Source organism: Phoca vitulina, unplaced genomic scaffold (genome assembly GCF_004348235.1).
Source record: "Phoca vitulina isolate PV1807 unplaced genomic scaffold, GSC_HSeal_1.0 scaffold19, whole genome shotgun sequence".
NCBI lineage: Eukaryota > Metazoa > Chordata > Mammalia > Carnivora > Phocidae > Phoca > Phoca vitulina.
In genome coordinates, this window is record NW_022589722.1 from 23,937,689 (window position 1) to 23,955,715 (window position 18,027).

General features: G+C 58.4%; 1 protein-coding gene across 1 annotated transcript; it reads left to right on the forward strand.

Annotated features, from left to right (window-relative positions):
* Positions 1-7,185: 7,185 nt before the first annotated feature.
* KCTD17 (potassium channel tetramerization domain containing 17) lies at positions 7,186-17,712 on the forward strand. Its single transcript, XM_032416506.1, is given in 10 exon segments — positions 7,186-7,409; positions 8,556-8,664; positions 10,976-11,067; positions 11,967-12,062; positions 13,696-13,821; positions 15,139-15,220; positions 15,836-15,850; positions 15,853-15,905; positions 15,907-15,926; positions 16,835-17,712. Coding segments are annotated over 10 exon segments (873 nt in total). The 5' UTR covers positions 7,186-7,199; the 3' UTR covers positions 16,905-17,712.
* The last annotated feature ends 315 nt before the right edge of the window (positions 17,713-18,027 follow it).

Sequence of the window (18,027 nt, forward strand, 5' to 3'; positions counted from 1 at the left end):
GGACATAGGGAGAAAAATCACAATTTGGCAATTGTCATAGTAATAGGTATAGCAAGAATCATCAATGAATATTAAAATAAATGATGAGATGAAGCGTTTGCTGGAAAGCAGGATATTAATATAGTCTCCATGTATCTCCCCATAAGATACTGATGAGTTCGAAGTGCAAGACAGGAACTGTACAGATCAGCGACTTAACTGACACCATTTCACAAGTGACCAGTTGACCTTACCAGCGACGGGATGAACTGACATGTCCCTCCTCATCGGAGGCATGAGGACATGGCTCTGCTTCTGGGGGTTCCTGCCCAAAATGCACACAATGAATGTAATCATGAGGAGGTATCAGACAAACCCAAACCGAGGGCATTCTACAAAATAAACAGTCTATTCTCCTCAAAAATGGGAGCCAAAGAAAGACCAAAGACCTGTTCCAGATCAGAAGAGTAAAGAGCCATGACAACGGAATGCGATATTTTCTGGATGGATCCTAAAGGACTTTTCCCCTTCTTTTGCTGTAAAGGACATTAGCAGGACAAATGGAGATTTGAAGAAATCTGTAGATTAGTTAATTGTATTGTACTGATGCTCCTTTCCTGACATTGGTAATTGCCCCATGGTTATTTAAAAGAATGTCCTGATGTGTGGATCACACGGAAGAGTTCAAGAGCGAAAGGTCATTAACTCTGTGATTTGCTGCTCTCAGAGAATGGAAGAGCCAATGGAGTAAAATGTGAGTGTTTGGTGAATCTGAGCAGAGGCTCCACCAGAATTTTTGGTATTATTTTTGCAAATTTTCTCCAAGTCTGAAATTGCTTCAACATAAAATGCTATTTTTTAAACGCAGGCTTTTCTGATCCAGTTTCAGCCAGAGCTGCTAACTGCACCCACATTCTAAAACAAGGTGCTAGACCATCTAAAGCAGTTCTTTCAACCAGGTGGTTAAGAACTAGTTTTAGAAACCTCAGGAGATGGGCCCTCCTGCCTACACCAGGGAGAGATGCCAGCAGGAGCATTTGGAAGGCAGAGGGGGGCTCTCTCTATAGGGAGCTGTTGGGGTGCTCTACTTCTCCCGCCCCATGGGGGGAGGTGCATGGCGGGGGCCTCCCTTCCTGGAAGGCTGAGTAAGCCGGGCTTCAGGGAGCCCATCTGCAGGGCTTGGCCTGGGTATCCTGGATTCCAGGGGTGCTCAGAGGCTGGGTGGGACCCAAGCCTGGGAAACCTTGCAGGAGGGATGCCAACCTGGCTGGCCGCTTGATGGTGGAATCAGACGTGCAGGGTGAACCCTGTCTGCGCGGAGCCTTGGCTTCCGGGGGGACCAGCCGAGGAAGAGTGGTGACTTGGAGCTGGGGCAGAAGGGGAGTGGGCAGTGGGACCCAGTGGAGGTGGTCCTTGAGTAGGGTGTCCCAGGCAACCAATCAGAGGAGGCCCTGTCCAGGAAGGAAATTACAGTGGGAGGCATCCCTAGCAATGGGGGCTCCAAAGAACCCTCAAAACAATCCTCCAGGGAAAAACCTAGCCAGCTTGAATGGTAGCTCTGGCCAGAGCAAAAGCACACCCGAGGACATGGGCGCCAGGCAAGGAAAATTTTCCCTTTCTTTTCCCATCCCGTTCCACACCAGCCATGGAGGAGCTGAGAAGAGGAGGGTGGAGGAGCAGGAGAATCTGGGGGCACACAGAACACCTCCAGAGGACCCCCACTGTAAAATGGCAATTACCATCGCATCTCCGTGTTGGTTGGGACTAAAAGCGATAATCTGTGAAAGTGTTTGGCGCGGAGCTGGGCCCATGAAGTGCTCATAAATGTCCCCGGGGCAGCAGGAGCAAGGGTCTGAGAGCCCAGGGGGATGGGCAATAGATGTCTGGTTCTGTGTGATTCCTGCTTCGAGCTGTGGAAGGACATCAGCCGGAGCCAGAGGGGCGTTTGCAGGGCAGAGTGAGGTCCCTGCAGGAGGCAGATAAGACTGAGCCGATTGTCAGGGCCTCAGTTCCCCGGAGCTGAGCTGAAAGAGAACCAGCGCATGCAGACGGGCCCCGTGGGCTAGCTGGGCGGGGTGGGGGTGTGGGGGTGCTCTCCAACGACCCGAGCGGGCTGGCGCGCCCCCTGGCGGCGAGGCTGAACCGCCCGCCCCTCCCGCCGGCTCGGGACCCCCTGGCTGAAGAGGGCTGAGCACCTGGCTGAGCACCCGGGCCCGGGGCAGCGTCACCGCCAGCCCCAGCGACACTTTCATGCCAACTGGAGAAAAGGCGCGCCTTCCTCCAGACCTTCGACTTGCCCTTTTGCGGTGCGAATGGCGCCCCCTGGGGCCCACAGAAATTATGGGCTCTTCCAGGAGCAGGGGTGCGCCTCCTTCATTTCTGAAACTCTAAAGCCCAGCGCTTGGGGCAGGCTTGGTGAATGTTGACAATCGGAGGAACTTCTAGGTAAAAGCATCGAGACATATTTGTTCTTTTATAAATATTCAAGCCTGCGGGCCAGTTATGCAGACTCTCCGAGCCCCGCCTATAAAATGGGCACAATAATACTGATCTAGGCTGGAATGATACTTCTAGCACCAGTATGGCACATCGGAAGTGGTCAATGCTAATAGCTAACATGTACTGCATGTAATAGCGCTAAGAAGTATGAATAACATTATGATGTAAGTATTGCAAATGGTGGAAAGTGGGGGTTGAAGAGGTTATGTGACTGGCCAGGTGTCTCCCAGCCAGGGAACCATGGAGTCCATCCCCTGGACCACTGGCCTCTGAAAGCCTGTCTGAATATTTCCGGCTGCTCAGGACACACTCTTTCTGACTGAATATGCCTATTTCTCGCCTCAGGTGACCCAAAAAGGTGACTCAGAACCAACAACCCCCATTCCGAGATAGGAGGCAGAGGGCCAAGGCAGCGACTGGATTGGATTGGATGTAAACACAACAACAGAGTCGAGGCTAATCAGAATGTTCTGACATCTGAATGTGGGAAGAGGCGGCCTGAGCCCCAAACCCCAGCAGGGCCGAGTGACATCTTAGTCACGGAGATGACAGCAGATGTGAAGCAAGTCACTCAGGTAGGGGGGGATGCTGCTAACACGAGAAGGTTCAAAACAGGCTGCGGCGATGAGCTCAGGTGAGGACTTTGGGATATATTTTATGTTCCTTCAGCTCCATCGGGTGGCAGAGGGACTCCTGGGTCACTATGTGTCCAGGGGTTTAGCCTGAGGAAATGATAGCTGTTGTGCTCTGGAGGCTGGGTCCTTGGGGATGGGTCTGAGGGGGTGCCTGTCCCTCCAACCCCGGCATGGAGGACTTGGTTCATCCCTGGGCAATGGGAATGGACCTGAAGGTCCATTAAGGTGCCTTGCCTCAGGCCCCAATCTCAGGTCCAACCAACAGTAGACAGGGAGGCAGGACTGGTTCCAGCAGAGCCAATGTTCACTGAAGCTTTGCTCAGGCAGTTCGCTGAGTGCTCTTCATATGCCTTCCCCTGTTAGCTCATGGAGTCCTCACAACTGCATGAGCTCCCTACTATTATTATCCTCAGTGACGTGCAGAGAGGTTAGGTGACTTTGCCAAGGTCACCCGGCTAGCAAGCCGTAAAGCCTGGGCTGGCATCCTTGTCTGGGAGCCTGTGCCCCCGAATCACCCCTCCTCCTGTCTGACTTGCTTTCAAAAGCCCAAGTCAGAGCCCTATTAAGAAGCACCTGTGATTGAGTTCTAGTTTCAAAGCACTGTGGTCCGAAAATATGCAGCGAATGATCCCAATCTTTTGGTACCGGTTGAGACTTCATTTGTGACCTAGGATGTGATCTATTCTGGAGAATGTTCCATGGGCACTAGAGAAGAATGTGTATTCTGTTGCTTTGGGATGGAATGTTCTGAATATATCTGTGAAGTCCTTTTGGTCCAGTGTGTCATTTAAAGCCTTTATTTCCTTGTTGATCTTTTGCTTAGATGATCGGTCCATTTCAGTGTGTGTGGGGGGTGTTAAAGTACCCCACTATTATTGTATTGTTGTCAATGTGTTTCTTTGATTTTGTTATTAATTGGCTTATATAATTGGCTGCTCCCATTTTAGGGGCATAGATATTTACAATTGTTAGATCTTTTTGTTGAATAGACCCTTTAAGTATGATATAGTGTCCTTCCTCATCTCTTATTATAATCTTTGGTTTAAAATCTAATTTGTCTGATATAAGGATTGCCACCCCAGCTTTCTTTTGATGTCCATTATTATGGTAAATTGTTTTCCACCCCCTCACTTTCAATCTGGAGGTGTCTTTGGGTCTAAAATGAGTCTCTTGCAGACAACATATCGATGGGTCTTGTTTTTTTTATCCAATCTGATAGCCTGTGTCTTTTGATTGGGGCATTTGGCCCATTTACATTCAGGGTAACTATTGAAAGATATGAATTTAGTGCCATTGTATTACCTGTAAGGTGACTGTTACTGTATATTGTCTGTGTTCCTTTCTGGCCTATGTTGCTTTTAGGCTCTCTCTTTGCTTAGAGGATCCCTCTCAATATTTCTTGTAGGGCTGGTTTCATGTTTGCAAATTCTTTTAGTTTTTGTTTGTCCTGGAAGCTGATATGAGGAATTCTTAATCTCAGGAAACAAACTGAGGGTTGCTGGAGTGGTGGGAGGTGGGAGGGATGGGGTGGCTGGGTGATAGACATTGGGGAGGGTATGTGCTATGGTGAGCACTGTGAAATGTGTAAGACTGATGAATCACAGACCTGTACCTCTGAAACAAATAATACATTATATGTTAAAAAAAAAAAAAAGAAGATAGTAGGAAGGGAAAAATGAAGGGGGGGAAATCGGAGGGGGAGATGAACCATGAGAGACTATGGACTCTGAGAAACAAACTGAGGGTTCTAGACGGGAGGGGGTGGGGGGATGGGTTAGCCCGGTGATGGGTATTAAAGAGGGCACGTATTGAATGGAGCACTGGGTGTTATATGCAAACAATGAATCATGGAACACTACATCAAAAACTAATGATATAATGTATGGTGATTAACATAACATAATAAAATAAAATTAAAAAAAAAAAAGCATTTGAACACTGCTCTTCCCAGAAGGGGACAACAGGGGGCAGTGTAACAAGCAAGCATTTGAAGTTGGGCTCCCCTCCCCAAGTAACCATCATCCTGAGAAACTGTCTCGGAGATGTTTGGTTTTGTCCTCTAAATGGGGAACACATGCAAAAAATCATGAAGAGTGCCAGTCCGTAATCAGAAACAGGACTGTAGTTCTCCTGAGCATCACACCTGGAGAGACAACTGTTGCTTCCCCCACAGTCACTGCAAACCCAGCTTGGCCCCAAACTGACCTCCTCATCCCCCTGCTCACTCCCCAGATCTGCCTCTCCTCCTATACTGTGTCTCCTGTTTCATAGAACCTCCTACTTCTTCTGCCTCCTCCCTCCTTCCCACAGCCCCTTGAACCTGATTCTTTTACTTCCACTTCCTAAGTATCCACTGAATCCACCCTCTTCCGTCTTGGCCTGTTGACACTGCCTTGGTTTGGGCTTCCCCCTATCCTGACCCAGATGGCCTCCTAACTGGTCTCTCAGTGCTTCAGACCATCCTCCCCGCAGCCCCCGGAGTGGTCCAAGGGGCCAATCTGACCACATCACTCCCTGCCTACAACCTTTAAGTGGATAAAGAAATATTTCCTGCTCTAGCTTTGTTTTAGCTAACAATGGTTGAGGGCTCACACTACGTTCTGCTGCTGATCTTTCAAGGCCAGTCCATATCCCACTTCATTCATCCACCCATCCATCCATCCATCCGTCCACCCATCCAATATACTGAAAGCCAGGGACTATGCCAGGTGTTTAACAGACATTATTTAATGTAATCTTCACAACAACGCGCTGGGGGAGCTACTATTATAATTCCCATTTTGCAAAAGAAAAAAACCGAGGCTCAGAGAGGAAGTTGCTCAAGAACATATTGGTGAGTTCTCAGGAGCAACATTCTAGCAGCTGTGACCTATTCCCTGCCAAGGGGGAGGGCTTTGTGGAGAAGGCAGAGCCTTGGGTCGTAACTGAACTTTCAGCACACGGCCAGGCTGCCTAGTGTGGGGAACCTGGGGTGGAGGGGGGCACCGGGATCACTGAGGGGAGCCTCGGACCCCTCCCCCTTAATCCAGGACCGGGACAGAAACATCAAGGAGAGAAAGTGAAGGAGGACAGCTTCCCTTTCAGCCCCCGTCCCTACCTGGTTCCAGATGACATGAGGAGCTGCCCCTCTTCCCCCACCCTGCAGTATCCACGATGTCAGTGCCAACTCCAAGTTATCTGGCTTAGAAGGGGACCCACAGAACCAGCCCCTCCTCCCCCTCCCGCATTACAGATGGGAAAAGTGAGACCTCGCCCAATACCTCAGCCTACAAAAGCCAGGATGAAAACCCAGTCCTCCCGACTTTGACCCAGTGCCCTGTCCGCCCTTCCTCCCTAGACATCTTTCCCAGGGAGCACCGACAGCCCATGGCAGGGGAGCAGGAAAGGGGCCTTGGTGGTCACCTGGAACCCACCTGGGTTCTTGCCGGCCGGCCACTCCCCAGCTGTGTGAGTCAGGGAGGTCACTTCACATCTGTGTCCTCATCTGGACAATATGGGTATAGTGATACCAAGCTCACAGGGCTGATGAGACCTTCAGTGACTGAGACAGACACGCAAAGCATCTGGAATATAGTGGGTGGTCAGTCAACCTCAAGCCCAGCTATGTTGTCCTCAAAGAACTTAGGGTGGCCAGGAACCCAGCCCGCCCACCACCCACAGACACAAAGGGCAGTATGAAAGCATCTTGGAAAACAGATACAGGTAAATGCTACGGAATCCTGGGAGCAGTAGTTTCTACCCATTAACAGCTGTTTGATAACCCAGACCCGACAAAGAGAAAACGGTAATGTGAACACACAGGAGCCAGGAGTGCCGGTTTGGAGTAGCGCTCACTGTTGTCCCAGTGACCTCGAACCTGACCTTCCCCAAACACCGTGACTTGGCCAAAGGGCTTCTTCTAGAGGCCGGGTCTGCGGGCCGCCCACGAAGCGCGCAGTGGGTCGGGCTGGGAGGGCGGCTCGCGAGCCCGGGGGACCCCCCCCCTCCACCCCGCCACCCAGGCCGCCCCGCCCCGGGGCGCGGACTACAGCTCCCGGCATGCCCGTCGCGCGGTACCTGCCCGCCCCCAGCCGCCGCGCCCGGAGGATGCAGACGCCGGGGCGAGCCGGGAGGATGGAGGCCGGGGAGGCAGCGCCGCCGGCGGGGATGGGCGGCCGCGCGCCGGGCGGCTGGGGCAAGTGGGTGCGGCTCAACGTGGGGGGCACGGTGTTCCTGACCACCCGGCAGACGCTGTGCCGGGAGCAGAAGTCCTTCCTCAGCCGCCTGTGCCAGGGGGAAGAGCTGCAGTCGGACCGGGTGAGGCCCGCGCGGTGGGCGGCCGTCGGGGGCGGGGATCCTCTGCCCGCCGGAATCGGGGCTGGCCTGGCCGGGAACCCGGCTGGTTTTCTTTCCCAAGCGCCGGAGGCAGGAAGAACTGGCCAGAGGAAGGGAGGAGGAAGTGGATGGGAGAGTGAGGGATGTGCCCATTGCCGTGGCAACGGGACAACGCCAGGCCGCGGCCATTTGGAGCTTTCTGAGCACTGTCCTGGCCTCCCACCCCGGGAGGCTGGGGGATCGGGACTCTCCCTCTCCTTTAGGGCCTTCCCTCCTTCCCAAACGGGACTCCCACACTGGGGAAGGGAGTTGCTGAGGCTGCTTCCTCCGCCCTTTGGGGTGTGGGTGGCCTAGGAGTGCAGGGAGCTGGGTGGAGAAGTCCTGGGGTGCCTTCTGAGCTGGGCTTCATCAGGGAGGAGCCCTGGCCTGTCTGGCACCATTTCTGGGCTCCCGTCCCGGCTCTGCTGCAAACTGCCTGCATGACCTTGGGTCGGACCCCTCCCTGCTCCAGGCTCAGCCTCCTGTCTATAACCAGAGGAGGCTGGTCTGGAGGTGACCTCTAGGGCCCCCTCTCCCTCATTCCCTGACCCTCTGGTGCTGTGACCTTGGGCAAGTCCCCTCACCCCTTGATGTCTCCGTTTTCCCCCTGTAGAGTTGTACGGATGCCCGCCCTGCCTCCCTGAAGGCCGTGCCTGTCCAATGAGGTAGCGCCTCCTTTGGAAACTTGTAAACATCCGACATCCCCAGAATGACTGGGGATCTGATGGAGATAGTGTAGGGTGGCTTCAGGGGAACAGCCTCTAAGAGGGACAATCACTGAACCTTCCTCTGGGTCGGGTGCCCCTCAGAATCCACTGGATGCTCACAATGACACCTAGTTACGGGAGAGTGGAGTTCGGCTCAGAGAGGCCAAGTCACTGGCCCAAGGTCACACAGTGAGGAAAAGTCAGAGGCAGGATTTGAACCTAGGTGTTTCTGACCCCAAAGCCTTTCTGCCCCAGCATGCCCCTTTGTCGCAGGGAAGAGCAGACTCTGCGTTCACTCCCTCCCTCCAATCCATACTGGGCCTTAAGTGGGGGGTGGGGGGAAACTTCACTCTCTCATGGCCTGTTCCCTTCATCTCCATAGGATGAGACTGGGGCCTACCTCATTGACCGTGACCCCACCTACTTTGGGCCCATCCTGAACTTTCTCCGGCATGGCAAGCTGGTGCTGGACAAGGACATGGCTGAGGAGGGTGAGTTGGGCCGGGGGGCTGGCTGGGACCTGCCTCCTCGCCCTGCCCTCTGCAGTCTGCCAGAGCCTTCCATCGGAGGTCCAAAGTCATTTCTCCCAGTTGGGGTGTGGGGGGACATTTAACTTCCCTGTTGCCTGCCTCCTCATCCCTGAAAAGGCTGAATCTCAAGGCTTCTGCCTGGACTGAGCCTCGGGGCTCTGCCGAGCTGACCAGCCTGAGCTTTTGCTGAGTGCCAACAGAGAGGTAGAAGATAGAGGGAGCCAGTGAGGCCGGCCGCCTCTGTTGGGGGCAGGGACGCCTTTTCTCCTGACCTCCTGGGAAGCCAGGTGTGAACGGGGCGGAGATGGGCATGGGAGGAGGAGGTCTGGCTCTCTCTCTGTGGGTGATCCAGTATCTCAGATGCCTGGTGAGGTCTGGCAGTCAGCAGGTGGGTGGAGCAGGTGACTCTTCCCCAAATCCAGCGGCCTCTGTCACCCAGCTGGTTGCGGGTGGAGGTGGGGGAGGGGAGCCTGCTCCCCAGCAGGGGTCTGGTTCCCCTGGGGCCTGGGCAGCTGAGGCCCATAGATGCCCATTTCTGGCCCCAGCAGATAGGTGCGGAAGCCATGCCTGAGAGAATATCCTCTTGGCAAAGCCTCAGCCAGGAGCAGGGACTATAGTCAGGGCCAAGTCAACTCTTCCTTGGGACCCAGGGCGTGGCTCTGGGTCAGCTGACCCAGCCAGGCCAGCTTGGACATGTCACTTCTCCTTTCTCCACTTGTGTGTAGAAATTAGGGGTGGTGAGAACATGTTCTGGGACAACAGGTGTCCTGAGGCCCAGTGCTTATACCCCGTGGGCATCTAGCACAGCCCATCCTTCCTCACTCGGGGCCCACGGTCTCCCTTCCTGACCCGCTTGGGACGTGGTCATCTCGAGGCCAAGTAGCTCCCCAGTGGGCTAGGGCTTCACCCTCAGAACGCACTGTGGGCACCAGCCCTGCCGCTTTCGGGTGGCTCCTCGGAGCACAGATAGCCAGGGCCCGGGAGCTGGGCCCGCGGGGAGGGGAGGGGAGCACTCCAGCTGAGTCCCAGCTGATGTCTGTCTCAGGTGCTGGGTTTCTCCCAGTTCTGCCCCTCCCAGCACCTCAGATGGGGCCGGGGCCCCCACCGAAGGGGCCGGAGGACCTGGGAAGAGATTTACTGGCTGTGTGACACCAAGAAAGTCACTTACGCCTCTGTGCCTCCAGGCCCCCATCTATGAAATGGGGTGACAATAGCACCCGCCTTCCCAAGCTGCTGTGAGGGTAAAAGGAACTAATACAGGTCTGTCACTTAGCGCAGCACCCGGCACTGAGGACCCGTGATGCCACGTTAGCCAGCTGTCTGTCATCTGCAGGGCTCACGAGGTGAACTCAGGCAGCAACACTCAGCGGCCGCCTCCTCTGTGTGGGCACCTGGGACAGCAGGGTCGATCAGACATGGGCCCTGTCCTCAGGAAGCCCAGAGACCTGTCAAGGAAAGGACCAGAGGGGTCCCTGCCCTGTACGGACTTAGGGGAATCGAAAGGTGTGGGGCCACTCGCTTTCACTGGCAAGGTGACTCACTTAGTCTCCGAGACTCTCAGTTCCCTCAGCTGTGTAGGGACAATAATGCCTGCTTCCCCATGCCCCCGGGGCTCATGATGAGCACGGGAGGGGCTTTGCACACTGTGGGGTGGGGGAGAGGCAGGGCACAAAGACGATGCATTTATAATGGGCTCTGAAGTCAGAGGAGCTTGAATTTGGATCCCAGCTCTGCCACTTACTGGCCATGTCGCCTTAGACAGCTGCTTCTCTTTCCAGCCCTCAGTTTCCCCAGTTCAGTGGAGGCAGTGAAGGTGCCTACTTCTAGTGCTAAGAATGAACTGCAGGAGAGAACATAAAATGCTTAGCCCAGTACCCGCACTGAGCATGTGCTTCAGAAACGGGAGCATGTGCTAGGGGGCCGCCAAGGTCCTTCTCGTGGTGGCGTTCTAGGCTCCAGTCCCAGCAAGCCTCTGCCTCTTGCCAGCCCTAGAGCAGCCCCCGGATGAGGGCCCTGGCAGGTGTCCCTAGGTCACCAGGCTCAGCACAGCAGGGATGCAGGGCCGGTTGGGGGGCAGCATCTCACCCCTTCCACAGAGAGTGTGGGACCCAAGGAAGGAAACGTCCCCTCCTGCTTGAGCCCTGAACTCAGAGATGCTCATCACCGCCCATGACTGGAGTGGGAGTGGGTGTGGAGCCAGAGGGGACAAGCGGAGAACAGGAGAGGGCACGGGGGCCACCGAGTGACCCGGGGGCTGCCCCATCCGTGCCAGGTGTCCTCGAGGAAGCCGAGTTCTACAACATTGGCCCGCTGATCCGCATCATCAAAGACCGGATGGAGGAGAAGGACTACCCGGTCACACAGGTCAGGAGCAGCAAACCAGCAGGGCAGTGGGAGTGGAGGCCGGGGCAGGTGGGGGGAGGTGGGAGGAGGCATGAGAGAGGTGGGGAGGCCAAGCTAGCCTGTAAAGGGAGGGTGTGGTCCAGCTCCCGGGCTGCCCAGCGAAAGCCCCAGACTGGGAGAAGCACGCTGGGTTCTGTCCCTGATGCGGCTCTGTTCACGGTGTGACCTTGGGCCCATTACGCTGCTCCTCTGGACCTTGATTTCCCCTCGTGGAATATAGAGGTGCTGAGACCTGCACTCTTCCCTTCCTCACAAGCAAAATGGGGTCCATGTGGAGGGACGGGGGCCCTGTGGGGGCCGTGCAGGATGAGTAAATGATCCATTCTCTGGGGTCAGGTAGGCCCCTGGTGGGCAGGGCACGAGCTGCTGGGGTTCATATTTCTGAGCTTGGGCCCTGGGCCCTGGGCCCAGTCTGTAGGAGGAGGCGGAGGGATTCTCTGGCCACCCTGGGGGAGACATGGGTGCGGGCGGGCGGGCAGGTGGTGAGGCACCACCTCTCCCAGCCCCAGGAGATGGAAGTGGGGAGGCTCCATGTCGTCCTTCCTGCCCCCTTGTATCGCCTGTGTTCCGGCGCTGCCACATTTAAGCTAGGTGGCCGTGGGCAAGTAAGACCCCCTCGGAGCCTCGGTGAAAATCCCATGAGTCCTAGGGTTTGTGGAAGGATTAAGTGATCCAGCAGGTCGGGTGCCTGGCACGTAGGAGGTACTCAGGACGTGGCTGCCACCTTCCCTGGCCGCCCCCGCCCCTCCTCCTCTCCTTCTCAGGGCATGTGGTATGGGTGGGGAGAGAAGGAGCCGGGGGGATGACAGGGGCGTCTGCCCCTCCCGTGGGTGTCCTCCACATCGCCTCTCCGCCTGCAGGTCCCCCCCAAGCACGTGTACCGTGTGCTGCAGTGCCAGGAGGAGGAGCTCACGCAGATGGTCTCCACCATGTCCGACGGCTGGCGCTTCGAGCAGGTGCGCGGGGGCCCTGGGGCCACACTGGAAACCCCTGAGCTTCCGGGCAAGGCGGGCCCTTCCCTTCTGCGGCCCCAGGCTTGGGTTCCCTGCCCCAGCCCCCCAGCCATCTCGCCGACCCAGGTTTCGGAAAGGCCACATGGGGCCACAGGGTGGCTCTAGGCATCCTCTCTGGGGGGGGGGGGGTCTACACAGCAGTACGAGCGAGTCTCTGGCCCCCAAACGACAGCTCGGGGGCAAGGAGACCAGAGCCACATGAGCGAGCGGACTCCACCTCGGGTCAGCACCTCCTGTGACAAGTGCACAGGTGCAGCTCCCAGGGTCCCCGCATGCGACAGGCCACGTCACGGCCTCGTCACGTCTGGGAAGCCCAAGCAATGGCTTCCCACGAGGATTCGTAGTGACCGATCGTCCCCCGGTCCACGTGCAGTTCACGTAGCAGGAGACACTTATCACAAGTGGTGTTGCCCTTGCCACGCAGCTCAGGGCGCACCTCTCAGGTTTCCAGAGGAACCGAGCCAGCAAGTTCACCCAACGGCAAATGTGTCCTGAGTGAAGGAAAAGGGTTCGGCTAGCCCTTTCTCTGCAGCCCCCCGTAGCTCCTTGCCTGTGGAGGTTGAAGAAGGGAGAAGGCCGGGTCTCCCCAGGATGGAGGAACAGGCCCCGTCCGGGAGCCAGAGGCCTGGATCCACCACTTACGTGCCATGTGACCTTGAGCTAGTTGAATCTCCTCTCTGGGCCTCAGTTTCCTAATCTGTGATGTGGGCCAATAGTGCTCCCTTCGCAGGACTGTCGTGAAGATGGGAAGGGCCACTGATAAAGTCCCTAGGCGAGGGTAGGACTTCAGACACTGGAGCCAGCCAGCATCATGCAGACTATCAGTCTGGAAGTCTGCAAGACTCCAGAGAGGACTCAGGATCCTGGGTTCTAATCCCTGTTCCACCACCTCTTCAAGCCCTGTCTGCCAGAGGGGCTGATGGTTTTCACTTCCTGTCCGGTGAGGGTTCCTGGGGGCTGAATGTCATGCACAGGGCCTTGTGGTTGTGGTTAAGCACAGGGACCCCAGAACAAAGGTGGTGCTGCTCTTGAGAGCCTACGGGAGTCTTTGGCAATTGCATGGGCTCCCAGAGGCTGGGCTGACAGCTCAGGGGCCGCTGCTTATCGGCCCTCTGGCCTAAGGAATGGACAACGTGTTCTACCTCTGCTTCCAAGAACGAACAGAATATTCTTTGGGGCCCCATCATGCCAACCCTACCCTACAACTTGGTTCTGGGGCTGCTTCAGCTACATCTGGGATGAAGGGGGACAACCTGCCCATCATTGGCCTCCACCTGCTTTTAGAAAATGGCCTCTAGGTCTGGGGCTGGGGTGAGGTGGGGAGCAGCAAAGATAAGGCAGCCTTTTTCCAAGGAACCCCCCGCCCTGGGCTTGGCTGGACCTGGAAGCAGACCTGACGCCTAGGTGGGGGATCGGGAGCAGACTCTGACTTCCTATGGAAACTCGGGGCTGGGCCTGAACCGGAACAGCAAGATCAGGACATAAGTTGGTATCTTGACCAGTGCTGATGTCAGTCCCCCTTCCCTGCTGGCCGCCTTCAACCCAGCCTGTCATCTTTCTGCCCATGCTCCGCCAGCTGGTGAACATGAGCTCCTCCTACAGCTATGGAAGCGAGGACCAGGCAGAGTTCCTGTGCGTGGTGTCCAAGGAGCTCTATAGCTCCCCGCACGGGCTGAGCTCGGAGTCCAGCCGCAAAACCAAGGTGAGCCCCCAACCTCAGCTTCCCTCCCCCTACCCCCCCGCCTCCCTCCCCCTCCCTGCCCTCCACCTAGCCATCCCTGCTTCTTCCTCCCTCCTGCCGCAGACGCATAACTACCCAGTCACAGCCAGTGCCATCCATCCCATGCCACCCATGGTCCCATCTGCTCACGCCGGCTACCCAGGCCCAGGCTGGAGGGGGGGGGGGGGGAGTGAAATGGGATCATCCCTAGGGCACAGCAGGAAGGGACCTAGATGCCGTTTGAAAGGGGCTCTTGAAACCAGGGGTGTGGGCACCTTGGACAAGCCTCAGCCCTCTTGGCCCCCCCGTCATATTCTCTGAGAACTGAGGGTAGACCACGTCGTCTCCGTGGTGCCATCAGGCTTAGAACTTCTGGGATCCAAATGGCCAGTGTATTTCCCAGAGGCCAGTAAATGTCCCCAGCCTGGTCTGGGCCAGGGCAGAGAAGCCAAATCTGTTAATCCTGCCCCTTTCCCGGGCCCCTTCCTCAGGTGCTCTGCAGGAGGGGGGGTCAGGAACCCCATGGGGCCCAGCCATGTGTTTCTGGCCCTGGCCTTTGAGGCAGCAACAGCCGGGCCGTGGGGAGGGGGCTGAGCAGAGGTCCTGCCACCCTGAACCCAGAGCCAGTCAGAGGCCTCGAGGGCCTTTGGGCGGGCCGATGGGGCAGGGCAGCAAGCCAGGCGGGGAGGAAGGGAGACCGTTCCTCCTCAGGGCGTTGGAGACTTATGGTCCCTGGCTTCCTGTCTGTCTGTCTGCCTCCCCGTCCTGTGACTTCCCCTGCCCGCCCCACCCCCATCAGGGCCATCCCCTATCAGTGGCTGGCACCGCCTTGCAAGGGTGCCGAGAGTGAGCCCACTGCTCCTGCCTCTCTGGGAGCCGGTGGAGGGCATCCCAGATGTGGGTGGTGTCTGCCCTGGGCCTTCCCTGGCCTCATTTCTACTCTGGGTCCTCCTAAAGTGAGGCCTTCCCAGGTGCCCCTCGAGGCGACCCTGGCCCCACACCCACCCGCCCCTCTTCCGCCCCTCCCCTGAGGGCCTTGCTCGGTGTGATAGCGGCCAGACTGATCCCGGAGGCCCCAGCAGGGCCCCGTTCTCGGCCCTTCCTCCAGGCCCTTCCCAGGCTCCCAGGGGCCTGCACAAGAGGCCCCAGCTTCTCCCGCCTCCGGGCCCCGCCCTGCCTTCGTCTTGCCCGCCCGCCCTGAGGTGGGGGGCCCCGGGGGCGGGGGCACAGCCGCCAGCAGGCCCTGGCCCCTTGCTAGCTGTCCACTCTTTCTTCCCTGGGTGCGCCGCCGGTCCACAGAGCGCCGAGCAGCAGCTGGAGGAGGAGCGGCGGCAGGAGGAGCAGGTGCAGGTGCAGGTGGAGGCAGATGCACAGGAGAAAGGTGCAGCCACCCCCCGAGGGGAATGATTGCTAATCCAAGCCGGAGCCTCCCGCCCGCTGCCCCGCTGGAGCCAGCTGCACAACCCCGGGGGCCGGGGCCTGCGGGGGGAGGCCGGGCCGCCAGGGCTCTCGCTCCGCCGCGCGCCGGCCGCCTCACCTGCATAACCCTTCCTTCTCTCACTTCTCTTTGCAGCCCTGTCATCTCAGGAGCCCGCTAACCTTTTCTCCCTCCCACCACCGCCTCCTCCTCCTCCGCTTCCCGCCGGAGGCCCTGCCTCATCTCCACCCACCTCTTCTTCCTCCTGGATCTCATCTGCACCCTGCCTCTTCCCTCTCTGCCCCTGCCCGGGTTTCCTCTCCGCCTGCTCGCACCTCCCTCCCGGGGCCGCCCCGGGCCCGGCCTCCCGCGCCCTCCCCCCGGGCGCCCCGGCCCCGCCTCCCCGAGCACCCCGGCCTGGGCGGGGGGGGCCCGGCCGCCGGCGCCGCCTCTCCTCCGGGCCCGCCTGCCCCGCCGCCGCCGCCGCCGCCGCCGCCGCCGCCGGGCTCCGCTGAGGGGCCGGGCCGCCCCGCCCACAGCCTCCCCTGCTCGCCTCCTCCTCACCTCTCCTCCTTGCAGGTTCCCGTGCGCACCCCTCAGAGCCGAGGCCGCGCTGGCCGTGAGGGCTCCTCCTCGGCCCCTCGCCCGCCCCCCAGAGCCGCCATCCCTGGTTTGTAGCCTTGGCGGAGCTGGAGGGAGGGCGGAAGCCAGGAGGGGGCGCGTCTCCTGTTCCTGGACCTGAGCCTGGCAGCTCGGCCGACTTTCTCCCCTCACCTGTTTTTGGCCTTGGGTGCGAGGCTCTGAGAGGAGAGGAAAGTCGGGGGGGCCGGCCTCGTTCCCAGCCGTCCGTCAGCACCAGAGCTCCAGAGCCGGGCTGGGAAGGAGGGAGGGGAAACCCGGCATCACAGCCTCCCCGCCAAGGGGGTTCCCTGACTCTTGGGGGCAGTAGGGGGCGGGGAAGGACGGCCAGCCTTGGATTCCCTTGGCCTACAAGGAATCAGCCAGAGCTGGCTAAGGATCGGGGTGTCACAGAAAAAAGTCCTGGCCAGCTGCCCCCAAGCCCCTACTCAATCTTGTCTGCCTGCTGTGTGACCTTGGGCAAGTCACTGTCCCTGTCTAGGCCATAGTTGCCCCTGAAATGGGGACAGACAGCTGCTGTCTGTGACCTTTTGCCTGAGACAGCAGGGACCTGGCCTTGACAGCCCCCTGGCCAGAGTCGTGGTGACTCTGGCCTCCGAGGCAGCCACCACCCAACCCAGGGTGGGGCATGGGGTTCCCGGATGGGCGAGCCGGGTCCCCTTCCTGCTCCCCCTCCTCGGCTCTGAATTCACCTTCTCTGGGCCTCAGCCCCCCACCCTCTTCTCAGAAGGGAGCCTGTGACTCACCTACCTCTTTCTCTCTCCCTCTCTTCCCTGCCCCTCCCTCCATTTCAATCTCCTCTCTGCCCTCCCCTGGCCTTGCCTCACCCCTCCTCACTGGCCCCACCCCTCCTCACTGGCCCCACCCTCTCTTCCCCCTCCTGGTGTTCTGACCACCCTCCCACCCGTCCCCCTCCCCCTTCCCCCTCTTATTTTCTAGCTGTTACAAGCCAGAGGCACCCGGATGTGAGGCCCCAGATCACCTCCAGGGACTTGGGGTTCCGAACTGAAATCCTTTATTTTTGTACCTCGGGGTGGGCCCCCGGCTCCAGGCAGAGGAAGCACCCTCCCCCCTGCCACTTCTGTCTACACCTGTGGGGCTTTGATTTCCCCCCGCCTCTGGGGACCTCTCAAGGCCCGAGGTGGGCCCTGGGACCCCTGGGCAGAGCCGCCTGTGTGTGGCCCAAGTGTGGCGCTGTCCAGCTGTGTTTCCCACACCCCCATGGTCCCTCCCCCAGGTCCCCCAGCTGCATGAACGATACCCTCCCCCCTGACCCAGTCACATCTCCTCCCTGAGCCTTAGTCTCCTCGTCTGTCAAATGGGCTCACTCTCCCCGCCGCCACCACCTACCTCACAGGGTTGTTGTGAGGTTACAAAGAGGAGCAAGGTCCCAGAAAGCCCTGGGGAAGTGTACAAAGCACCAGACTGGAGGGTGGCCCTCCCTTCACCCTTCCCTCAGAGGGGGAGGACCTGCTCAGCCCCAGATGGAGATTCAGGTATTGATGGGGCGAAGGGTGTGGGGGTTGGCCTTGTGGGGAGAAGAGGGAGGGTGACCCAGCCTTCACCTTGGCTCCTCCCACCCGTCCGCACTGCTGGCTGCAGAGGGCCCTGGCCAGGAGGGGCCAGGCGGGGGCAGGCGGGGGCTCAGCAGGGGCAGGGGGCCATTCAGGAACTAGTGATAAGGGCAAGGGGGACACTCCTCCTTTGCCCAGGGGAGAGTCTGGGGGTAGCAGGGGCTGAGCAGGAGCCCCCTCCTGCATTTAGGATCCCCCGGGCTGTGTCCAACCCCGCCATGTAATAAAGCCTGAAGAAACAGCCGCTGGGCTGCCTTCCTCTCTTCCTCTGGGCCACTTTCAGGGACGGGGCTGAACTCAAGGTGGGGTCAATGACTCATAGGTAGTGGGGCTTTTTCCAAAAGCCCGGGGACCCTGCCCTGTGGTCACTCTCCCGTGTATTGGGGGAAGGAGGTCCTGGCTCCATCCTCTGCCCTAAGGGCACCAACTCTGCCTTGCTGGGAGAACTTTGGCAGGTGGCTGCCCTCTCTGGGCCTCAGTTAACTCATCTGTGAAGTGAAGGGTTGGACCAGGTGACTTCCAAGGCCCAGCCCCTGGAGCCATGCAGGTCTCTTCCTG